The sequence below is a fragment of the Cygnus olor genome, chromosome 6 (genome assembly GCF_009769625.2).
Source record: "Cygnus olor isolate bCygOlo1 chromosome 6, bCygOlo1.pri.v2, whole genome shotgun sequence".
Lineage (NCBI taxonomy): Eukaryota > Metazoa > Chordata > Aves > Anseriformes > Anatidae > Cygnus > Cygnus olor.
Window position 1 is genome coordinate 39,989,171 of NC_049174.1, and position 26,192 is coordinate 40,015,362.

A 26,192-nucleotide genomic window follows, 5' to 3' on the forward strand; every position below is an offset into this window, starting at 1 on the left:
TTTGATCTCAGAGGAGAATCCATTTTAGATCTCTTTAGAATTATTGAAGGATTATAAGGACGCTTCAATTAGTTGCTGAGCCTACCTGCTGCATTTTACTACCTCTAAGTCAGCTTTGTTTAAGCACCTTTTAAATATCCTAGAGAAGACAGGTGCTTGGGACAGAGCTCAAGTCCCCAGAGAACTTCCTGGCAAACTTGGAAGGTCCACAGATCTTCTCAGAAGTGCCTCCTTCCAAGGGCCTGCCTTCTCAGAACAAGTCTCACTGCAGTGATGGTGGAGACAACTAGCTGCTTGGTGGCTGCTGTACTGAGAACTACCTTTGGCAAGGGAATAATACTTTATTATTTTTTTAAACTCATGGGTAAATGATTTTAGCCAACAACAAACAACATATGAAATGAAAGGTTCTTATTTAGAAGAAGTCCTGTATTGTAACAGGATAACACTATGTGTTTGCTACTAGAGAACCTACATGCTCCCTGCAGTCCAATGAAACACCAATTGGACAGGATTTCCACTGCCTTCAGCAAGCAGAGGGGAGATGATGCCCAGGAAACAACACGAAGCGAATAACTTAACTTCCTCTGGCATTGGAGCCAGGCTTTGTTACTCTGCATTAGCTACCATGAGTCTTCACTGTCCTGGCTTACGGCAGCCTACCCCTATCCAGTCAGTGCTCATTCACACCCATCTCTCTCCAGCAAAAACGCTTACTCTGTCCCCTTTGGCTCTTGGCAGGTGCCTTCTGAGAACACCTGCAAAGAAACCTTAATCCTCTCCGCTACAGTCTTCCCTCAAATTCCTACTTGCAATAGTTCCCTCAAAAAGAAGCCACAAACTACCGCCTGCCATTCTGACCATGCTTCCTTTGTTGGGGTTCATGCTTGGACCAGCTGGCACAGGACATCTGCACTGTGGGGTCCCAACCACCAGCAGGGCTTCAGACATACCACAGTAACACAACCGAACAGTCATCTTTCCTGAAGCACATTTTTTGTTTGATGTCGGTAATGGAATCCCAGTTTTGGCTTACATGGGAGAAACAGAAGTAACAAACAAATATGAAGATTCAGAATTTCCTCAGATTTAAACACGTTACAATTAACAACTTGTCGTTGCCAGCATCTGCGCACATGCCTGAGGGACATCTTCTGAGTCCCCAGAGAACAAAACCCAAGGGACAAAAATCAGAAAGGACTTATACGCTGACAAGGACAAGAAAAAACACACCAGCAGATACCCAGCTTCAGGGTTCTTAAATTCAGATTCCCTTGCCAATGAAATAACGCAACACTGCATTACAAAACAGAAATTTCAAGACCACTTTTTCAGTCAGAATTGTACGTCAACCAAATCCTGCTTTGTGAGTCTGTTTAACTCGGAAAATCAAGAGCATCCCTGAGTTCTGATCACTTCACTTCTTAACTTTCTACATGTTTTCCTTCTCTGCTCCATAGGTATTGTCATGGGAAATAGACACCTAGGAGTATTCACTATGGTTTAACGGCACACAGAAAAGTTCAGAGATTTCATGGGTCTAAAACTCTAGCTCAACTATTTGACATAAATTGTTTCTCATCATTATTTCAGATTTAGCAAGGGACCCTCCTTCTCTTCCTTAAAAGAAGTGAGGCAAAAATACTTCATCGTAGTACCCAACTTAAATTCTAAAGAGGCAGCAAAACGTCAGGAATATAAATATTTTGGAGGCCCAGTATTTTGCTGTACATTCTACGTATTTCAGTGGCAGATGTTTTGCAGTGAATTATTTGCTTAATACATTTTAAAAACAGAGACAGGAGTCCTAAATACTTACCATTGCTAACCATGCGTCTAGCTACTTCCCAAAGGACCAGCCCAAAAGCCCAGATGTCGACCCTTTTGTAAGAGTCGAAGCAGTCTGCCTGGATGGTTTCGTCCAAGACTTCTGGAGCCATATAGCGTTTGGTACCCACACGGGGATTGTTCCCCACATCCAACTGATTCGTGCTTTGGGAGTGCATAACCGCAAGGCCTGAGCAACAGAAAGAAACAGTTAAATTTCCTTCAAAACTACACATTTAAAATCGAATGTGAGCAGTGACACCCGTCAGACAGTTTCTTAAAAGGAAGGAACTGAGAGTCCAACCGTCCAAAGATCAACTGGGTCAGCTCCAAATCTGCTGTCAAAAACAGCCACTGTGTCCATAGACTTAGGCCAATTATCTCCTAAGGGATTACCATTAAGCATGTTATTGCACTGTTGTAAAATGTTATTATAGGAACTGAGTGTTTTGCAGCCACTGGATGTCACCGGCGCTCTAGGCACATGTATGCAGAAGGCCAGGCATCTGTCACTTAGAAGAAAATAATTTTGCCCAGCATTCAAATTTATTTATAGAACTTTTGGGTAGGCGGTTATAACCAAACTGTGGGGAAGAGAAGAAAAACACTGCATGATGGATATACACAAGTTAAAAAAAATAAAGCTGAAAAATAAAACCCACCATATTTGTAGTAGCTTGAAAAATAAACATCCTCAAAGTGATCTAAAATGAGTCAGTCAAAACCACTCTACCTGGTTTCTACTAATTACCAAACATTTAAGCAAAGAACATTATGTGAGGGACTAAATTACTGTAAATTTGGAAACACACAAAGTACTCATCTTGCCATGGTAAACAGAGAGCACTGCAAATTGAACAGCAACAGGTGCATGACATAACTAAGCAATAGGAAAGAAACAGACTCTGTGATTTCCTCAACAACTCTTGCAAGAAGGACATATACTATTTACATTTAACATGACTTTATTTTAGATGAACTTAAAAAGCTTTTACTTCAGTCCCACAAAGCGCTAACCTATCTACAATACAGATTGTATTTCACAGTAACACAACCTGGAAAACTCTCTCCTGCAATTTAAATGCCCTTCAGGTAATTTCAGGTTGCTAAGAAAATGCTCAAAGCACTTCTAGAAAGATACCATTTTATTTTTTTTTTTTTATCCTCAATAGGTACTTATTATTACTATACATACATATGTATATTTAATCTTCCATACTGGAAACAGAGGTTAGAAAAAGAGTTCCCGGAAAACTCTGAACATGTCAAGACTCTGGAGAACTTATTTGTTAAAAATCATAATGCTCCATCCAAATTGGGCAAAACAGATCCAATAAACTGACAGGTCAAAGGTTTAGGGCTGAGGGATGCAAGTCAGCATCCCGTACGCTACAAACTAAGAAAGTGTTGCAATAAGGTCAGGGGACAACAATGTTGTAATCAGGTTCTCATCACGGTGGCATCCATGCTGCTTACAAGAGTTAGGAAGCAGATATTGCACTGCTTCGTTTTCCTTTCACCTCAGGAGATGTCAATGCACATTTAAATCAAGGGAGCTCTTGTAAGATAACAAATCTCTGGGGGGGGCGGAAATTGTCAGGGGTACGTATTAAAACACATCGTTTTCAGGATGCCAAACGAATCACCTTTAGCACACTGGAATATCTTCCAGGAACAGAAATTGAGCAAATGAGTTTTGTTAGCATTCTTTGCGCTTTCCTTACAAATACTATACAAATACTAGAGCTTGCTTCAACCTGATGTTCATGACTCTAGGGGGGAAAGCGAGGGTGGAGTGGAAGGAGGGAGTAAGAAGAGGGTTGAGTTTATTTTTCTTTTTATACAAGCTTTGTTCTGCCATTTCTCAACTAAGACCTGTTACCATACACATGAATTGCTTTACAAGCAGAATTAACTAACTACAGGGCAGAACTTTTCCAGGTTTATCAGTGGCCACAGATTGAAGTGAGGTTGACATCTATCCTTGGACTTTACCACAGTTTCTGTTTAGCTAAGACATATCTGAAACAGACAATTTTGTAACTGCAGCTCTGGATACTTGGGGTGCTGTTCGAGATACTAGCACCCAGCACGCTTGCTGAAGGACAAGCAAAGCAGCCGATTCACAAAGCTCTTGCATTTACTGCCAGCCAGAAGGACTAAGACTGAATGGCAGCAAACACCAAGCTCCAGAAGTGGAGCATCTGAACTGCAGACAAAACTCATACTCCGAACAACAGACATATGTCAAAGCAATTTTATTCCTCAGTTTTCCAAACCAACACATTCTTAGTGGGTACGTTGCAAATCCAGAACCTGGGGTGACTGACAGAACCAAGTCCAGCTTAGTTCTGGACTGCTGTAGCAAATCTTTATCTGCTCTAATCAGTCTTTAAGCACGATTTTTTTTTTTACATAGCCCATTTGTTGACACAGAAGAGAAGACCACCGGAGAAGGAAAAAAAGACAAAGCTATAGAAGAAAAAAGGGCATGAATATATCCCAGAAGCAAGAAAAACCTTTGATAAATCTTCTCCTTACATATAAGTAACAAAGACTGCATCACAAGAGCATACATGAAGTTTTCAAGTTTAAATAAATAGATATTTTATCATAAAAACTAAAACAGGAAACATTTATGGCTGTGCTATCCCAGAAAATCTCTCACATTTCTGAGGCTTCTAGATAAATGTAGTAGGAGGGCTACAAAGATGATCAGAGGGCTGGAGCACGTCTCGTATGGAAAAAGGCTGAAAGAGCTGGGGCTGTTCAGCCTGGAGAAGAGAAGGCTCTGGGGTGACCTCACTGCAGCCTTTCAGTACTTAAAGGGATGTTACAAAAAAGATGGAGAAGGACTCTTTACTTGGGTAGATAATGGTAGGACAAGGGGGAATGGGCTTAAACTAAAAGAGGATAGGTTTAGACTAGACATTAGGAGGAAATTCTTCACTGTATGGGTAGCAAGACACCGCAGCAGGTTGCCCACAGAAGCTGTGGATGCCCCATCCCTGGAGGTGTTCAAGGCCGGGCTGGATGGGGCCTTGGCCAACCTGATCTAGGGGGTGGCATCCCTGCCTACGGCAGGGGGTTGGAGGTAGATAATCTTTAATGTCCCTTCCAACCCAAGCTATTCTACGGTTTCACATGATTAGTGTGGTGATAATCAACACCAGTATGCTCTAGCCTCTTCTCAAGTGTGAATTATGAATTAAAAGCCAGTCTGTGAAGTTTTGCATTTTTCAACATACGGCTCCATATTTTTTAATTATTATTTTTTATTTATTTTTTAACTTACTATTCCCTCCGCAAATTTAGATAGGCCAGCCCTCTGTGGCCCAGGTGTGTGGCTTTTATGTATTTCCTGGGTGTACCTCATGTCCCACAGGAATTATGCACTGGAATTACCAAAAATCCCACTTACTAATACACTTATCTAGCCAGTGACTTCCCTGTACTATTATTCTATGATTCTACCACTATCTTCTCCCTTGTGTTTACAAAATAAGTTTTGGCAGACAACCCCCCCCCCCCCCCGATATGAACACACTTGCAACTCTTTCTCAGCATCCTACCAGCTAAAAGCCTAAAACCAGCTGGTCAAGGGGAATTCAGTTCTGGACTCAGTGAATTACCTGGGAAAAGGCTCTAGCTAGATGGATGTCATTAAGACGTACAGAGCTCGGAACAGTGAGTGTGCGATTCTTAGACATGAAACAGGAGGACAATTACTTCAGAAGCAAAGTGAACCCTAACATCTGCTACCTGCAGAAATCTATGAATGGCATTCAGCAACAAAAACCCTAAGAACAAGTCAAAAACAATGGAATTATTTCTGAACTCAGACACTGTACTGAGCCTCTTCAGTAGTGGCGGCAGCAGAGCAGCATCTCTAAGTTGTAAGTGCCATCTAGCGGCTGTTATAATCCTGCAGGGTAACATCAGAAAATCTTAAGGTTATTTTAAGGTTACTTCAAGGCTTTTCAGGTTGGAGTTATCTAATATATTTATATTTATAATTATATTACTGCAGGAACACAGAGTATATTAGCACTGAAATGAACTCACCTAAATCTGCTATGCAGCACTGTCCATTTTTCTTGACGAGGATATTTTTGCTCTTCAAGTCCCGATGAGAAATGGCAGGCTTCCCCTGGGTTCCAAATATCTCAATGTGCAAATGTGCAAGACCACTAGCTATGGACAGTACTATTCGCAGGCAGCTGACCGTGTCCAGGGTAGTGAGCTGCAGGTAGTCGTACAGAGACCCCATTTCATGGTAGTGGGTGATTAACCACAGCTGGGTACTTGAATTTCTGGAAGTCATATCAGATGCAATAAAACCTAGAGTAAATAAATAAATAAATAAATAAATAAAATAAATAAATAAATAAAGGAGAGAGGAAGAAAAAAGATGACAGAGCTCCTTCAAGACTCTCCTGAGAAAAGAATCAATACTACTAGGCCTCTCCTGTAATTTAAAACAATTTAATTAAAACTTGTCCTCCATCATACTGCACTGAAAACAGACTGCAGGTTATTACCATGATGGAAAAAAGAGATTATTTATTCTGAAACTCTAACTCAAGCCTAAACACAAGAATATCCATATCCTATTTTTTTTCAGACAGTCACACCAAACAATTACTTGCCAGGACCACATATATTTAAAACCTTTTTTCAAGTATTTGTTTTTTTTTGTTTGTTTGTTTATTTCTACTCTCCCCCCTTCTCTTCCCTTCCAAAGGACTTGGCAGGTTTAGCTTCCAGTTAAAGAAACCACCAGGTAGTAGCACATCTGCTGTTGTCCACTCAACAGGATTACACTGCAAAGCAGCAATAAAATTTCATTTCTTATTCGAGGACAAGTAGCAGCCAGTGTAAGCTTCTGAGAAAAAGTTTAGAAGTGTTTTCATGTAAGCTTCAAATCTCAGACAGACAATATATGTTGTACCAGCTTCACATTTACATTCAAGGTGAGTCTCTGGAGCACTTCAACAATCAGCCTTCACATGTCAGAAGCTTACTGTCCCTACAGGAAATGTCACACCCTTCAAATCAAACAGATTGAAAAAAGCACGTCTCACCACAGCAACAACTTCCACTCCAGTGATCTGATTGTTTAAAAGGCCACACAGGGATGGCTGCAGCCTGACCTCTGAGACTGCTCCAGCCTCCAAATGCCGGATCTCCTTAACTGCACACCGGCCCACAACAGAGCAGCAGATGGCTAAGGAGAGCTTGGCAGCACCAGGAGATTAGCCTACCAAAAATAGCAGTAGGAGCAGCTCTACTTCAAACCGGTGCGCACATTACTTCCACAGTGAAGCACTTCTGCCTTACTAGGCAGAGCACCTTTACACATCACAGCTGTATCTCAGTGATTTTCTAGAAACGAAGAAAGGAATTTCTTTACTGAGCCCATGAACCTCAGCACTGTCTTAAAACTGAACCTAATATCCAGGCGTAGCTCCCTTCCTGTTACCTCTGAATTTGAGTAGGCACACTGCTGGTCACAACATCTTTAGCTGGGAAGCAGCCGAAGTTTTACTCTCAAGACAGAGAAACAAATCATGTTTATTAAAAGCCCACATATGACATTTGTCAGAAAGAACACCCACTACTTTCTCTCCTAGGAGTCAGATTTCTCCACAATGCGACACTTTTGTAATCTGCGATATTGTTTAATATTGCATCTAAAAAAATTCTATAAAATAGCCAACAAATTTGACAGTTATCAAGAAAGACTGAACACAAACAGAGGAACATGGGAAGTGTGTAACGTAATTTCAGCCAAGTTAGTTGCTCTCTGGGGAACGAAAGTTCAATAACTCACATTTCAGGAGGCCACTAAATTATTTTTGTAGTAACAAAGGAATTGCTTCAGGAAACAGAGAAACATCTAGCAGGGTAAGCTACAGAGCCACGGAATATTCTCAGTCAGGAAACAAGAAGGAGGAGCCCAAGTAAAACTGACTGAACTAAGACAAATTGTGAGTGAGGTAAAGCCAGTAAACAGAAGACAAGGTGTTACTTTTATTTGTAAGTGTGGCACACCAAAGGCGGCTGTCTCTACCAGGAATCAAAACGGCTATTTAAGCTTCAGCCACAGTTCACACAACAAAAGCAGCCCTTTTCTAAGCTCTTGGAACTGAGCACACAAGGTACAAAGGATGCAGATTAAAAATCATCACACGTTATCTTGTTTCCTTGCAAATATATATTCAAGTTTAAACTTCAATTATAGTTTAAATTAAACACCAATGACAACTTACCAGTTTGACCCAATCTCTGAGCAGAACAGTTACATTAAACAGAGAATAATGAATTCATACCACAGTTTATTCAGGCACAAGGAAAAAGATTCAAATATTTGTAAACTCCCGCCCACTCTTTCTCCCAGTTAAACTAAAGTTACAACAAAATCAGACACACTATAACTTTTCGTTACAACAAAATCAGACACACTATAACTTTTCCACCTACATACTGCACAACACCCTACTTTGCCATTTTGCTACCCCACAACAAGAGCTGCAAGGCTGAATTCTTAGCATGAGGGTCTGTGGCACCTCCCTTCATCTCTATATCCTATGCTGCCAACAATGAACCGATCTCGTTGATCAGCTCTTGCAAGACTATTTCTGCAGAAGAACAATGAATCATGGCTGCTGAGACACTTCCTCATTATGGGACTCAGATTTTAGCACTTTCCTGGAAGTCTCCCCCCTTAAAAAATTTCCTTCAACCATTTAATGCAAATACAGGAGTCAACTCCTGAAGACTGCGAGATATGTGACAAATTTGCAGTACTTTACGAGTTAACTGTTCAGTTATGTCACCTTTATGAGCAACATAAATATGGTTGTTCTACTCACCTAAAATGTTTTCATGCCGCAGCAATACAGTGTTGTACAATTCAGTTTCCCTGAACCAGGATTTTTCATCCCTAGAAGAGAAGATCTTCACAGCAACATTTTCTCCTTGCCACTGACCCCTCCAGACTTCGCCATAACGTCCCTTTCCTGGTCAGTAAAAATACACAGTGATTAACAGTTGTGAACTATAAATCCTCACAGGGCAGACTGGGTGAATTTAGTCTAAATAACAGCACCACAAAACTTTGTATTCATTACCCTCCTTTGTCTTCTATAATATTAACGGGACAATACGTAAAGACATATGCCATTAAACCCAAACAAGTTTCTAACAAGCATGAGCTTGCTGTCAGTATGCATAAATACTTAGGCACACGTATACTTAGGCACACGTACACACACGGGAAATATCGTGTGTGTTATTTGTAGCACAGCTGAATAAGGGTACAGGACACAGCTAAAATTTTATTTTCTCTACAACCCAACATAATTGCCTGTTTGCCTCCAAAATTTTCCACAATGCATTCTGTGCAATAATTCCTTTTCCGCTTTGTCTAGAAAGAAAATAGCACTTCACATACAATTCCCTGAAGCAAGGTTACCTCAGCCTCACGATGCTGAAAACAGCCAATAAATTTATACAAATATACCAAGGAATTCTGAAGTCAGGAGGACAGAAGAAACATATACACACACACACACACACACACACCACAGACCATAACCAAAACATCAATCAGGTGGGGATCAGTACACACTGTCTGCACGCCAAGCAAATAGTTTAAAATAATATATGAAAGTATTAAATGCCCATCAGCAAAGCAACATCCCAGAGCAGGCACAATGGAAAAGTTTCTGGTCGTCATCATCTTCATGGCAGCTGGAATACAAAACTCAAAAGAGTTTTAGGGAAGAATTACTAGGAATTATTTATTCTTAATTAAAAAGAAACGAGAAAAAGCTGCTCTCTTTTGGGAGGGACAGAACAGCACAATACATCATTGCACACTCCCAAAGCAACACTGCAGAGCAAGTAAGCTACAAAACATATCGGAAAGACAGATATTTTGAGCCTAATATTTGATAGTCTCAAAGTCCTTCTGAAACCACTGTTAAGAGTGGAAGGCTGCAGCAAGGAGTATCAGAGACACAAGCCAACTCTGTAACCTGCGTAAAATGAGGGTTTGGTCCCATGGCTCTAGGATCCTTGCAGGAACTGAAAGTCAGGGCGCCCTGGTGAAGTCAGGATGGTAAAAACTGCCTTTTCCTTGACTCCCTGTTGTCAGAACATTCACAAAGGAGGACAAGACTCCCATGGTAATGCCTTCTTCAGCCTGAGAAGACTTAAATCCACATCATTTATGTTCCAATTCTAATCACACATTTTCAAAATGCTATTTTAGCTACGTTGCTTGGTACTTCAACTCCAGATTCAAAGTCCAAATGATGTTTTTCCAGTTCTAAAGCTAATTCTAACACCATTTAATGATTCAAAAGCGTTTGACGCTTTCAGACTACAAATGGATCTTACTTTTCTTAAATTATGGTTTATATAGCTTATAAAGTGCCCAAACATGCCTAGTTTGTGTTTTCCGGACAAAACTTACTGAATAAATGTCAATTTTTTCCATATAAAGCACAGATTATATTTGCCACTCTCTTCTGCATAGATATGAAAGGTTTTTTTTCACCCCACTTACCAAAAAGAAATATATCCTGTAAGCTGAAGCATGAAAAGTTTCACATGTTATACACACAACTGAGAAAATGGTAATTAGGATGCAAGATAGTTTTCTACCTGCATTTGTTACCAAGACTCAGCACTAGACACGAACAAGACTTCTACTAACCTACACACTCTACAAGTGTGATCTGGCGAGCCACCGTTCTTTGCACCAAGAAAGGAAGTCCAGAACCACTTCCAGATGTGCAGGAATGGTCCAATAAATCCTGTTCAAAAGGAAAATCAGAAGATGGGAAACAGGGTAGTTCATGTTGTAATTTAAATACACGAAGGTCAACCTCTTCACAGGACAGGTTAAGTTAAAGCTTACCAGTATCTCAATGTCTCTGGTGATACTGTTTGGCCACTCAGGACCAAGATATACTGTTGCCACCACTGTACAGATGGGCAGAGAACACTCTTCGCAAGGTTTTACCATCAGAGGGACCATACCGTGCACAAAAAAAGAAGAGAAGGGGACCTACAACTTATGCATAACCAGTTTCTCTTGGAAATCTTATGGACAACACAACAAGGAACAGCAAACAAATAAAGCCTTGTCTCATTCTCAGATTTCTTATGTCTCTTATTTTGCATTACAGCACAATTTCTTTCCAAACAAGCTTTGTTTGTTTTAAGAAGAATTAAATAACATTTACTGCCTGTGAACCTGGAAGCTCACTTGCAGCATACAAGCTATCCCCTATTAGGAGATTCTGCTCACACTTTTTTCAGCACTTTGTCCTTTCACTCAGCTTATGACGATCTCTTGACTCTGTATGTCACTTATCCGCCAAAGAAAAACAGCATTTGCTTTTGAACATTCATGCAGACTTCTCCCATTCTTCCAGTTCCCTGTGGTTTCTCCCTGTTAAAGAGGACTAGAAAGGCACAGCACCACAGATGTGCTTTTACTAATCAGAGCTCAGGTCATGTCCCAGCCCTACTGATCTGGGGTATTGGGGATTCTCAAAGTCTGCTTTATGCATCCCTGTGAATAGACATGCATTGGAAAGCCACTGAGAACTTTTAACTTTTTTACTAAAAAAACAACCAAACAAAAACCCCTGCCACAGCTAGAAGTTCAGAACCGAAACGTGCAATATGACTTGCTTCTTCAATGCCTTTGTAATATCTGGCCTGCAAACATACACTGGAGCTCAGCTTCCTGCTTGGTTGAAGCACTTGGGCAGGGAGGGCAAGCTTCAGTTTTTAAGCACACATTTAAGGCCACTGCCTCTAAGAGGCTGAAGATTTGCTTAACCGTTTTGCTCACCCTCAACCAGAGGGCAGCAAAAAGCTTCCACGCTGAAGCTGCTCCACCGGGTGGTGGCACCCAGCACCCAAAACTGAAACCCTCCTGGAGGAGGGCTGTCCTCTTCGCTCACTCCTCATTCTGCCCCCTACCCAGTACCATTACGCCTTCCTAATGGCCTCCTCAGCTCAGCTGCCAGGCATACTCCCCTCCCTCCTCACACATGAACTATCTTTTTAAAATCTTAAGTTTCTGAAGTGGCTCAAAAGAGAACTCCAAGCGTGCCTGTGGCACTACAGCAGTTCCTCTGATAAATTTCAAGTCCCCTGCAAACTAAAACTTCTTTAAAAAAAAACATAATTCAAGTAGTTAGTTGTAATTCTCCTTCGTTAAAACAGCTGAACCACAGCAGATGAATACACCCTCAAAAAAACTCATCCTGTAGTAGATAAATCGTGGAAGATTTACCATTAATTTATCAATTAAATTATCATTTATCACTAAATCATTAGGAAGAAATTCTTCACTCAGAGGGTGGTGAGGCCCTGGAGCAGGTTGCCCACAGAAGCTGTGGATGCCCCATCCCTGGAGGGTTAAGGCCAGGCTGGATGGGGCCCTGGGCAACCTGACCTAGTGGGAGGCGTCCCTGCCCATGGCAGGGGGTTGGAACTAGATGATCTTTAAGGTGCCTTCCAACCCCAGCCATTCTGTGATTCTGTGGAATGTTTTGGCCCACACTATTCAGATTTGACATGGTTACGAACAACTGAGAACAGTTTTGAAATCAACAAGGTGATGGGACTATTACCTGTATCACCTACACGAGACATGCAATTGATACCCCAGAAAACCTTTCATGACTTCTTATGAGTTTTATCACTTTCTGGTATTTTTAGTGCATGGAAACCAGACTTTAAGGTGTAAGCTCAAAAAATATGAAAAAGATTCTGATTGAATGTTAAAATATTATTAACCTTTTAAGTACTAATACCGAGCTACTTTTATAGCTGGACTTATGTCCTAGTTCAAAACATCAATAAGTAGGTGCCCTGTATTACTGGACTTTTTCTTTAAAAACAAAAATAGGATAGAAAAGCATAAACATAATCAACTGTAATATTCCCAGCAAACTGCACTACCAGGCTTCAGCTAGATCCAGTGAAATCCCATTTCTCTTAACAATTTTTTAGTGAGTGCTCAAGAGAAAGATCATTTAAGAGTGACTGGAGACCGCTATTTTGCTTTCTAATATGAACTGAGAGCTCATTTTCCTTCCTGCTTGTATCAGAAAGAGGCAAAAACTTATCTACAACAATGACTGTAAAAACAAGATTTCAGGAGGCCCCCACTCTTTACATTCTCCATGAGGAAGCTTAGGGCTGTATTCATTACACTATGGAGACTAATCCTACATGTAAGCAAACCTGATGTGTAACAAAACTAGAGATTTAAAGCACACAATGGAGAAGAAAAATCTTGACCAAAGACTTAGATGATGTTTAGATGAACATTTACAGACAAGGAACTATCAAATTTTTTTTTTTAAACACGTCAACATCCAAGAGGCACAGCAGTGACACTACAATCATAAAGCTGCAAGGGTTTGACAGCTGTGAACAAAACTGCTCCATTAAACAAAACAACTTACAGTTAGCAACTTTTTCTACTTCTTTTGAAAGGAATTTGATTTATTCTTCCCAGGCTTTAACCACTGTTTTCAAGGAACATTAAATGACAAAGTGTGAAAGGTCTGCAAATGGAATGGAAATGGCCTTGCACTGATAAGAGAGCCAGTAGAAGCTGGAAGTCAGTGCTTAAAGACAGAATCAGTTGTACGTATGCCTGGTTTGTGGTGAACACATCAAAACTGACTGTTTTAAAACAGAGAATCAAGCCTTTTGGGCTAAATAAAGAGAGCCAGAGACATTTTAAAAATTGCCAAGTATAGCTGATATATGGCCAACCTGAAGCAGAACAACAGGGCAGTAGCATGAAGCTGCTGCAGTTTACAGCGTACTCGATCCTGCAGTTATCAGGGTGGCCACTGTAAGGTCCCTACAGACCAGTATCTTATCTCTGATCATACCCCAAAGCAATGTCCTTTTATTACAGTACTAGTCATGGAATGAATTGGGTTATTAGGTATATCATAAAATCACAGAATGGTTTGGGTTGGAAGGGACGTCAAAGCCCACCCAGTGCCATCCCCTGCCATGGGCTGGGACCTCCCAACAGCCCAGGCTGCCCAAATCCCATCCGGCCTGGCTTTGGGCACCCTCAGGGCTGGGACAGCCTCAGCTCCTCTGGGCAGCCTGTGCCAGTGCATAATCACCCTCTGAGTAAAGAATTTCTTCCTAACATCTAATCTAAACCCACCCTCTCTTAGTTTAAAGCCGTTACCCCTTGTCCTATCACCACATTCCCTGACAGTCCCTCTCCATATGGAGAAGTATATAGGGACTTTGGGGTATTTGAGTGTTAGGCTATTGTAAGTGGAGTGAATTAGAAGCAAGTGTGGGAGCACTGTAACATACATGAGATACTTTCCTCTAATGCCCTTCCAACCTCCAAGCACATTAATATCAGGGACGGGAACCCCTCTGCAGGATTTTTGGGGGCTTCTTTCAGTGGTTAGTTTTCTGTTTTACGTGATCAGCAACATACAGTCTTCTCATACTGTTTCGTTGAACGTATACAGACCTGCAGCATTCTAGAAAAATCTTTGGTCCAATGGAACTCCTTGCCAGTTACCACTTTGTCACACCACCTTCTACATTTTTATCCTTGCTTATTTGATGTCTCCCCCCATCATTATACTGCAGAGGGTGGAAAACTAATTCCCATCCATCTTCTGCAGTGCATCTCTCCATACTACACCCTTTCAGGAGAACCAGGTCCTTCCTGGATGAAACGCTGGTTTACTTGCTCCCTACACAGACTATTTCAGAAATGCATACTGGGGTCATCCAGATGACTGGGAGTCTGACTACTATCAGTTTTAACTTACTCTTCCTCAAAAAAGAATTTTACCTGCTCCAGTGGTATCCCTTACTGACCGTCTCAAATGTATTTGTCAGGACATACTATCCTGTGATGAAAGCAATTCTTCTAGCTCTTATTCACAGCAGTATTTTCTAGAAACATCTCTGCCCCAAAAACAGAAATGCAAGAAAGTTTCCAGCTCCCCAGAATAGATTTTTTTAGTGGTCCCATAGATCCATCTTCCTTTTTAGAAATGCCCACAGCTGGGTCTGCAAAGCAGTTGTCAACTTCAGTGTGAGTAGGTGCAGCAGTTTTCTGTGGTATGTTTCTGGACATAGTCAAAACTGCTCCCCTAACTGGGGGTAACCAACACTTTCTAGCAAAGATGAAGAAACTGAATATGGAGTTTCCTTAAGTAAGGAATAACCTTCTTTCTCCCACTAAGAGAATTACAGTCAAAAACACAAAGAAAATAGCCATCCAATGTATATAGCAGCATATTGTTAAAAGCATTTGTTTTGGACTTTTTTTTCCTCCTTTAGCCACTTTTCAACTCTTCGGTGAAGGTATGTTATGGAGTAGAAGCACCAACAAGGGAAATACTTCCGAAACTCTTAATGTTTGAAGAGGCTCTAAAGATTTTATCTGAGAAATATAAAGAGGAGAGAATTTCTCATCCATCCATGAGGGGATAGATGAGAGGGTTTGGAAGCGAAGAAAGGTCATATTTTTACCGTGCATAAAGATTACTTACTGCCAATGTACTGTCCCCAACATTTGATGCAATGAGTCCCTCAATTGTGCCATACTCTGCATCTCTAGAATTTAGCCTCTCCATATGGCTTTTCTGTATTCTCCGGATGATCAGCACAGCTACCGCAGAAAAAAATATCAACACTATCACAGGAGCCAGTATAACGATAATTAGTGTTTCCATGCTGTAACCTGCAGCTTCTCCTTGAAGGGTTTGCCCTTGGAAAGGAAAGAACAAAAAAAGTTTGAGAACTCCCAGAGAATGAATGTCTTTTTACAACCAGTAGCACTGAGAACATTTAACTCGGTAGCCACCCAGACTAGAAGAGAGGTTGGTCCTAACACAGCCAAAGTTCTGTTCTGCAGTTCTACTACAGTGACTCCTTGCACAACTGCCAGAACTACCCCGGCCCCTCCAGATCAAATCCCACATATGAAAGGGGAATTAGCAACCACAGCCTGCTTACAGTCTGCAGCTCAGCTCTGCACTTCAACTCCCACCATTCACTCAGCAATACAGATTACTCAACCTATGGACATCAGATGTATGCCAGCAGACTCCAAGACAGAGAATGAAAGTAGGAAGAGACTCACTGTGTTGTTTAAACCCTGATTTTCACTAGCACAGAAGCCATCTCACTCCCATTACATCAGATCAAAGCTAACCATTTTTCTTTCTCAAAATTCATTATATAAATTAACCTCTCACCTTTAGAAGAGGGCAACTGTGCAGTGATATTCATATTGCACAGGTATCCTTGGCAGCACTCGACTGCTTGGTCAGGAGATGGTGGTGTTTTGCACGTCATTTTCCCTTGTTCGTAGACTTGGAAGCAGCCTTTCTGGTAAACCTTAGCACCGTCATTAATGCTTAGAGAAGCAAAACATTGCTGGCCTTGGCAACGATCTCCATTCCCACAGGACATGCCCTCACACACACATTCGTAGTGGACCATATTCAGCTTCAGCTCGTCGTCTGTAAAAAATAGAGAGTTGAGAAAGAAACACCATCATACTCTTTTAGTTTCACGTATTTAGTGATAACAGTTATTTGACAATAAAATCTTCTGTTTAAGGGAAGAAATATCACTTGCAATTAGCACTGAAGAGCCGCCAAGTAGGAGCTAATGATACTGATTTATCTGTTTCAGCAAGACAGAAGTATGAGCTTGCACCATCAAAGAAATACCAATCTCATCTGTCCCACTCCAAGCATTCAAATTTCCAGAGTTCAGTGACATTTAACATTGCCTCACACATGTGCGCATGACTTCAGGTATCCAGTACGGGAGGGTCATCTACACAGGAACATTCAGCAGAGAAAAACTAACAGTGTAAATTTAAAGCAGATTTGCTAAACCACATTGTATGTCTATATGGAAATGTTTTTTCTCAAGTATTCTCGAAATGACTAACTAAACCAAATTAAGGCCATTTAAATTCCCAGTAGACACAGCAACACAGGGCTTGGTGGGTTTAATTAGCTTGCCTGAACAGTAAATTTGGAACAACTCCCCCAAGAAGACAAGCCTTTGAGAAGTAGCTTGCGAACCTGAATAACCACGGACATAAAAAGCAAACAAAAGCAGTACGTACTATCAGCAAGTACACTGCATCCCTTCCAACTCTAAATGCTAAGAAAGTGGAAGAACTTTCAAGAAAAAAATAGTATAAAGTTGGAGACTTTTCTTCCAAGTATCATCAGCAAAACGTCCAGAGACCCTCAGCTGTAAAAAAAACAGTGCCCCTGCGCAGAGCTGCGCACACGGCTGTTCTCAGGAATGGCACGTGCCTTTAACACACCTCCCAGAACACCTGGTCATTTTGGTCTTTGACTAAAGGAGAGCACACCTCTCAACCAGTGAATGAGAAACACTGACAACTCTTCAGCACCCCGGAAAACACAGATGTGCATCGTGGTATACGGCACAGGGCTGCTGCGCGCTCACAGGTGACTGAGGAGAGGCCTAACTGCAGGACAGCACACATGCCACCGTCACACATACCCCATGTGTACACACGCGTACAGCAGCTTAACTCACGTTCTTTCTCAGTTCTAACAAAGTTTCCAACCACAAATACGGTGGGTGCTCCTAAAATAGCAGCAACGTACCACCATGTGTTTGACTTTTTCAAACCTATCATTAGAGCCTGCCCACTGGGAATATAACTCAGTTTATTTTCCTCCTCTCCTCCCACAATGAACAAGTACACAAATACAATTTTCTATTTTGGAATCACTAACAAAAGCTAAATTAGGGGAAGTGTTCTGAAATCAGGCAGCATCCGTCACGTTGATTTCAAGTACTGGTACACAAAAACCCAGACTTAAACGTCCTGACTAATAACTTGCTAATTTTGTGGAACTTGAAAAAAAAGACATCAGACAGATTCCTATAATCAATGTTCTGTTCCTTCTCCGCCCGCAGCAGCGGTGGTGTACAACTGGTGGTGTAAAACCCAAGCCCTTAATCGCAGTTCATCCGGCTGGAATCACTGATGGCATTCACAGCCAGAGGCCTGAGGGATTTTCTCCAGAGGCATGGCCACGATCTGCCAGACAAGAGCTGTGCCTTCGGTAAAGATCTCTGTCTAGCCCTCTAGTAGCGAGGGTTTCAGCGCCTCCCAGCGAGCGAGACATTTCTATCGTCACCAGCCAGCAGGCGTGTGGGCCGCCGCAGCCTGCAGGCCGCAGCCAGCCAGCCCTGCTGTTCAGTGACAGCAGAAATGGCCGCCCCGCAGCGCACACCTACTCGCCTTCATCCGAAACATCCTCCATCTGCAAGGAAAATTCACCTGGCTTGCAGCCTGCTCCAGCACAGCGCTTCCCTCGCCTCGTGACCCAAGGACACTTCAAGACTGAGGGAAACTCGCGCAAACCAGAGGAAGAGCTTTGGCAGAAAGCTGCCTCCCCTCACACGCCGCTCTTTGGAGCGGCTCTGGAACCCCAAAATGGTTCAAGAAGCAACCGCACCGGCCAGTTCATCGGCCCACACAGAGCAACCTGACATCCCTTACAAGCAGTGAACTAACGCACTGCAGCTCTGGACACACACCCCATCCTGTGACCAGACTGCTCCAGTCTGAAGGCAGGGGAAGTGGTTCAAAAGACACGCGGAGGTGCTAGGCAGAGCCATGTTGCGCAGCGTGACGGCACAGTAACGCTGACTGTGCACGTGCACTGCTACAGATCCCAGCACATCGACGGACCCATACAGATAGTTACCTGCTGCAGAGAGCCCACACATAAAGACGCTCCTTCATGACAGTTGTTACTCCTTGTGCCCAAACTGCTCCTTTGTTTACTCAGGTGGTTCTCCAGCTGCATGGTGTATTACCACCTACCAGCTGGTCCTTCCATCGTTAATGCTCCTGCAGCACCACTTTCCCCTAAGCAGGCTGAGTTTTCTCAGACCAGAGCTGACTCAGGCTGCAGACGCAGCTCCAGCACCGTGCCCTCTGCCGCTGTCTCAGCGGGCCGCCAGCTGCGCCAGGCCTGCAGGTGAGAGCCTGAGACAGACAGGCACTGCTTCAGTGCATGCTTACAAACTAAACACCACGCTGCCCCAAGATGTTCTCAGCGTGCACAAAGCCAACTCCAAAGCGTTGCTTATTCTAGCAGTATTTTCACAAAGTGAATCTAGCCATACATGCAAAGCGCAGCTTTGTTGGCATACAGCATATCCACAGAAGAGGCAGTTGTGCTGGATGCTGCCTCTCCACAGCTCTCATAGCTGTGCTAGCAAGTTTGTGGGACAGGTGTGACCAGCAAATGCCACAGGCCGGCTGCAATCCAGAGATGACGGCTGAAACGACCAGCTCCCCCAGCACACCCGGTCAGAGGAGGATACCTGCTCCACAACAGCTCCAGGCGCGGACGGCTGTCAGGCCAGCTAGCAGCCAGGCAGTACATGCGGGCAGGAAGCCAAGCTCAGAAATGCTTCCATTACCTGAACACATGTGCTGCGTATACATTTGTTTCGTAATGCGGAGTCGCATTGCTGCACTTTCAGTCCATGTATATTGCGTACACCTAAAATCTGACTTGCCACACAGATTCACAGGAACTTCACACAGAGCTTTGTATTCAAGTAAATTTCACACACAGTTCATCATTACGGAAGTGTTGCAGCTGAAGTTCCTCTATTTTGTTTGCTTATTCACTTTGCAAAAGTCAACAGTTAGAGTGCTGACTCTAATCATCTAGGTATTTAAACACCACAAGATACTCCACATTGGAAATTCCATTTTACTGATTACAATGTTTAGCCCTCTTTAAAGAGGTCCTTTTTGTGACTGCACAGAATATGCTATGCTGCACAGTGCTCTTGTGGGCAGGCACAGCCCAGCCTTTCCAATCTGAATCCACATGACACCAAAACAGGAGATTTTGGGAACTGGGTTAACTATGGAAATGTATATATGCAAGGAAACAAAGATGAGGAGTGTTTACTTCTATGTGAATTTTGTTTCACAAGAACAGTTACTAATCTAGGCAGTTTTATTTCATATGTTGTATCCAACTCTCGGATTGTAAACATTTTGGTAACTGTTTGAACATCAAGTTCTACTCTCTAAAGAGAAATACACTATAAAATGTTTCTGGTAATGCACCTTGATTTTGAGATGATCTCTTCACATCTAAAAGAATGCTTTGTGTTCTAACCAAACAGCTAGTAAAATAGGCACTAGGCCACCTTTTCTTACTCTTACTGAAGCAAGAGTTTCTTAAAGTTTTTTTTGATTTCAGTTAACTGTAATTTGAAATAAATGCTATGTTAGCTATGTGATAAGATCAACAAATAACAAGCTAATACAAACCATACAAAAAGTCAAAACATGCACTGTAGTAAGAGTCAGTTTTCTTTCTGAACTCGGTCTCTAATTAAATTACATATTAAAGAAGGGCTTTAATAGTACCAAATCATTTCCTTCCAGCAATGCAGCACCATTGCATATCCTTTCAAAATTTCAACTTGCAGACAGACCTAGTACAACAATAGTACATGCATTAACATTTAGAGAGAACGCAGTCAGGCGAGTGTTTGGAGGGATAACCTACACGCACCCACAATACCTCCTCATACGTGACTGGAAAATATAGGCAGGCGACCAAGAACTGAGGGAGGTATGCGAGCCTTGAATCAACCAGGCTGCAGCTGAGACCTGACTGAAAGGCCATGCACATTTAAGAGAATGATTCTGGGCATTTGCATCATGCATCTCAGGCACCGGGGATCGCTCCTTCCAAAGGGGATGACTTCCAACCAAATTACAAAGGTTACAAATCCTACACCAAGTCGCAGAGCTGCTGAAAGCTCTGGGACGGTGAGAAAGGCTTCATACTCAAAGGTCAAAATATTCAAAAGCAGCTGTATTATTTTTCTTCTTAAATGACTAGGATTAGGGGTAGAGGTGGGATCTGCTAGGGCTTCATCCCTTAATTAATTGCAGACAAAGGAAAGCAGACATGGAAAATTTAAAATCACTTGAGTCCATTCAGCTGTACATTAGACAACTTTTTTTTGATGGTTATCTTGCCTTTATGATTCCCTGTGTACAATATTAAGTATAGGCATTACATTATATAGAAAGTACTGTGCTTTAATAGCGGCTTAGTTTGCTGGGAAATGAAAAAAAGCTTATTTCCGTACTTTACAGGGCTAACAAAGTAACACAGAAGTTGGAGCCATAATAAACTTTTATTTTATAAGTATTTTCTGGACAATCAAGTAAGGAAAAGACATTTCTGCACTTGGAATTCTACCTAGTTTTGCCTTTTTTTTTTAAAAAAGTCATATTTATTTCCACCTTCTGAAGCCTGCTAGCAATGCAGGAACAGTCAAGCATCAGCACCCAAATGATGCCTGAAGATATGCCCAGACATTTTTGCTCATGGAAAAAGGGTAAAATAACAGTCAAGCCCAACTCCCAGTGAAAGGAAAAGAACTGAACTGTGAAAGAACAGGGTAAGAAAAACAATGAGGAGGCTTTGCAACTTTGTTATTTTGTGCACATATCAAAGGAAAGACAAGGTAACTGTTCTCCACCAAAACAACCACCTCTAAACAATTTCAGGAAAGCTCATAAAAAAGCACACAGTGCCTGGTACACAAAACCATGCCCGGGAGCGGGCAGCAGAGGATCGACATCCATCCATTCCCCGTCCCATCGCAGAACACCACGAACAGGACTGTGCTCCTGGGCTCAGCCCCACCACTGGCACTCGCAAACGCCAAGCAGCACTGAAAGGCATTTGACAAACAACGCAGCAAGTTCCTGCATTGCTGTGACGAGGCTTCCTCACCAACCAGGCAAAATTTAGATGAAAAAGCATCAATGAACGTTTGCTGAGGGGTTCACTAGGTATTTCTGCCTCCCCAAATGCTTCTGTACAACCAGCTTAGAAGTAGGAGACTGCTTCCAAAGAAAATAAAACAGCATTACTACTAGCACACATGAAGAGGGGGAGCAGCAATATTAATGAAATGCACTAGACAAGTAATTGCTCATAGAAAATTCACCACAGGAAGTCTGGGGGGGGAGAAGGGAAGGAATAGAGCAAGGAAAAGGAAAGCAAGACTGTCACGCCTCTTCTAGAAAAACTTTCCCAGGAGCTCTCACCACGGAGGGAAGTGCAGACCCAGGCGCACAGCTACTGGACCTGCTTCCCTCAGCACTGCCGCCTCACACCACGAGCAGGAGGCCGCTCTCCGCAGATGTCCATCCAGCTGGCACAGGCGGATGGCCACGGGACGACAGCGCCTGCACATCTCCTCTCTGCACACACTCCTGCTCCCACGCTACACTTTCCACAGCCCCTTCCAGCAGCACATCTGGTCCAGCTTTGCCTTTGCTCCCAGCGCAGGCACAATCCTACACCTCCGGTTTTAGGATCACAGACGTTGCCAGGAAAGAAGGAACAGAAAAGGAATGTCTCGGCTTGGATTTAGTAACTCTTCTCTTCCTGATCACCTACTTGCATCTTTTCAACACGATGATAAAGTTCTCACCTCTAAAACCTACTTTTTTTTTTTTTTTTTTTTTAAAGAGAGAAGTCAGATCAAACAACTAAGATTTTAACACCTGTAGGGCAGCTTTGGAAGGTAGAGTGGTTTACTTATTTTGTCCTATAGGTTGCACTACACAGGCAGTGCAAGCGCGTGATTACACACGCTATACAAGTGAAGTTAACCAGAAATTCCAACAAAATTAGCAGTTTGATTTGTTTTCCACTAACATCTGTCCAGTGTTCCTCCCTGTTTAAATTTTGTCTTAATTGTCTATTCATAGGCATGACTGAAATCAAACACTAAACCTCTGCATATCTATTTTCACCTTTCACCATCCCTTCTAACAATTCCACTTAATATTCTCTGCCTTTTATTCTTTGCATCAGCATTTGAAAGCAAACATATTTCAGCAGAGTATTTCAGAAAGAGGTTTGACAAGGTAAATAAAAAAGAACATCATTTGCCCCATCCCTGTAAATAAACGCTTCCAGGCCAGGTTGGGGCTTTGAGCAACCCAGTCCAGTGGAAGGTGTTCCTGCCCATGGCACGGGGTTGGAATCAGATGGACTTTAATGCACTTTCCAACCCAAAGCATTCTGCAATGCTATGATCAATACGCCACAAACACTAGAGTCACGTCACAAGCCACTTGAAATGCATTTACAACTGAGAAAGAACCATCTGCAGAAAACGTTTACTCAGTACTGAAAAAAGGCTGTTTGGAAGCAGCCATCTCACACAACTTCCAGAAGACCTTCAAATGAACTATCACCACCTCTCCACGGCAGTGCAAATACCCTTCTCCCACGTTGCTGAAGGAAATCTTAAATGCACTGCATGTCTTAAAATCTTTACAAGCACACAGCTGAATACCAATGGATAACCAGCCCCTCTGCATTTCCAACGACTTTACAAAAGCCGTCATGGAAAAAGTTATCAAACCCCATACTAAATGCTCCAAACACAAGAATCTTCCTCGAGCTTTAACAACCTCGCTTTAAGAATGCAACTGCACCTGGGCCCACAAGCTGCAAAGAGCTGCTCCTTACATACAGCAAAAGTTGGCCACTCAAGTTTCCCATTCCACTCCCCAGGCCCTGCTAAGACCTATGCCAATCGTACATACTGTAGACTTTATACGTAAACAGGCAACAAGTATCCCCTGAAGCAACTCAAAATGGAGAAGCAAACACAGTTCCAGCAGCAGCAGCTACGGCACCGCCACCATGGCACTCACCTTGCACACTGCGGGGGGGAAACGCCAGCAGCAGCAGCACAGGAAGAATCATAACTCCATCTATCATCGTAGGCCTGTGGAAAGAGAAGAGACTTGAGAGCTGTGTACGCTTTCACTATCATCTCAAAATGTAGCCACCCCACAGTCAGTGTTTCTCAATGTCTCTCATCAATTCCTTATACAAGACTGGGAACAACCAAGCTTGGTCTTGTTTCCTAAATGAGTTATTTCCTTCATCTACAAACCTTGTAATTTACTGCAATTTCTTAAATGTGATTGGTTTTTTTAAGAGTTAAATATCATTTGCAGCTATAGTGCATATTTAGAGGAGTGCTAACAAAGACGTGAACCCTTTCAGAGCCAAGCAGGCACATAAAGTAGAAGATAGGCTCTTTCAACCAGGTTAAATAAGAGTTAAATTACTGTGAACTTAAAAGAAAGTCCCGTAAAACTATGTATTGTTTGGGCTTTGAGAGAAAACAGAAAAGATCTGAGCCGGAAGACTCTGAATAACTTTCTTTAACCAGCAGAAACCAGTGCTAGATGGCAAGAAAAAGCAAGCTGTCTTTAAGGGAGAGACCACTCTTGGAAGTTTCCAGCTTCATGCCTCTTTTCCAAGGGCTTCCCTCTCAATGACCCAACTTCATTTCTCTGCTATTGAAGATCGGTAACTACTTCTTTTCTGAAAACTCAGAGTGTTTCCAGCATACCAGCAAAGGCACATGTTCCATCTAAAAAAAGCAAATAAAGGAGTGAATTCTCTTGCATACTTCAAATCTTTTCCAGGATACTTGGTCTTTACAAGAACATGAAAGCTCCTCTTTTCACTTTGAAGTAAGAATTACTTAACAGGCTACTGAAAAGAAACTCTTCTGTCTCTTAAGTTCTCCACTGAAACGATCACCATTGCAAAGGAACAGAGATTAACTACAATCAGCCTTTGTTGGGACTGAATCCAGCAAGCAGGGCCAGACAACTCAAAGTCCCTCCAGTCCCGCGCTGCTTCGCTCCTACAGAGACACTCCGGCCTAACCACGTGCTGTACGACTGCCACCAAAACAGCGGGAAGCACTACGCTCAAAACAAAGTCCCTGCTCTTGACCAAGGCACCGAGTCATTACTGTTCCTCTTACAAACAGCATTTACGTTCAGTTACTCAGATTAATTCTAATTAAGCAGATGAAAATTGAAGAAAAAAATTGATTTGCCATTTTTCTCTCAGATATCTTCTGTTGTTGCCTTTTCAAATCATTAGCAGGCTGCCTAAGTGCTTGGTGACTAAAGCCAAGCCATTTACTTCTGTATTTATTTCCTGACATGGATTTGTTTTGTAGAATAAGGGAAAGATTTCGGTAATTGCTTCATCATCAGTTAAGATTGTCAAGAATTTATGAACCCAAGTGCACGGAGCTTTAGTTCTTATGGAGGTTCTTTGCCCAAAGGAAGGATCAAACAACGCTCGCCGCTTCACCTCTAGCAAATATAAACTCTCACTTTAGCACCCACTCCCTAGGTAACATCACCTTCCTCGTTCCTGATGCGTGGCCAACGCGCTCTTAATGTGCATCAACGCATATTATTGGCCTTCAGCAGTCACACTGGAAACAGAGTAAAATAAAGTCCTATGCAGCGTGATCACTGAGCAACCAAGCAGCAGGAGGTCTGAACTGGAAGGAAGCTGTCCCAGAGAGCGGCTAGCTGCTCAACGCCCTGGGTCAGCTCAGCGGGGCCCCGCCACCCGCGGTCGGCGTGGAGCAGGAGCGACGTCGCGCCCCCCCGCACCTCGCCTAAGCGCTTTTCTCAGCATTGCGCCCAGAGAACTTTCTGCAGGTCCAGACAGAGGTGGCTCAGGAGATGTGCCCTCTTTCTTTCAACACGTCGATGGCTCAGAGAGCGGAGGCAGGAAGCTTTGATTCCAAGGATGCCGTCCCGCGGGGCCCTCGAGCAGGAGCGGCGCAGGAGGGGGACTGGCAGCGGGACGCGAACGCGAGGCAGAGGCAGCACCAGAGACAAAGGAGCCGAGCGAGCGGGGCGACACTACCAGCAGCGCGCTGCTCTGCCAGAAGTGCCGAGCAGTTCCCTGGTGTCCTACCGGTCTGCAGCTCGTGGCTGCATCCTCCAGCGCCTGGTCAAGGAAAAGCAGCGCTCACTGTTTCCTCACGGCGGGGCACCGTCACACTGCCCCCAGCGCTGCGTGTGCTCAGAGACCCACACGCCGCAGCTTTGCCCACTGCCCCTCTCCTGCAACCATTGGCACCCACGGGCCCTCCAACACCCAGCCACGTCAGCCTGGCGCCCGCCAGGAACAGGGCGCAGCGAAGGGGACAGCGAGGGACTCAGCTGAGCTCTGCTAGGAAATGAGATTAAAGGCACGGAACTGAACTGAAGGCAGGCTGGAGAGAAGGGATTGAAAGCACAGGAAGCAGCCTGCATACTGAAACCAGGAAAAAATTGCAAGTATTTGTTTTCTTTTCAAACAATTTATATCCAAAATGATTGACAAAAAAAAAAAGACAGAAACATCATA

General features: G+C 42.9%; 1 protein-coding gene across 2 annotated transcripts in view; it reads right to left on the reverse strand.

Moving 5' to 3' along the window:
• The window catches only part of ACVR1 (activin A receptor type 1), a 64,610-nt gene that overhangs the window by 10,711 nt on the left and 27,707 nt on the right, over nucleotides 1-26,192 (reverse strand). For both annotated transcript variants that reach the window (XM_040562553.1, XM_040562554.1), the window contains exons 2-8: nucleotides 23,666-23,739; nucleotides 16,125-16,391; nucleotides 15,417-15,634; nucleotides 10,553-10,652; nucleotides 8,703-8,849; nucleotides 5,893-6,168; nucleotides 1,820-2,017 (exon numbers count right to left, since the gene is read on the reverse strand). In XM_040562553.1, the coding sequence (XP_040418487.1) occupies nucleotides 1,820-2,017; nucleotides 5,893-6,168; nucleotides 8,703-8,849; nucleotides 10,553-10,652; nucleotides 15,417-15,634; nucleotides 16,125-16,391; nucleotides 23,666-23,739 (1,280 nt within the window). The remainder of the gene's footprint in view (nucleotides 1-1,819; nucleotides 2,018-5,892; nucleotides 6,169-8,702; nucleotides 8,850-10,552; nucleotides 10,653-15,416; nucleotides 15,635-16,124; nucleotides 16,392-23,665; nucleotides 23,740-26,192) is intronic.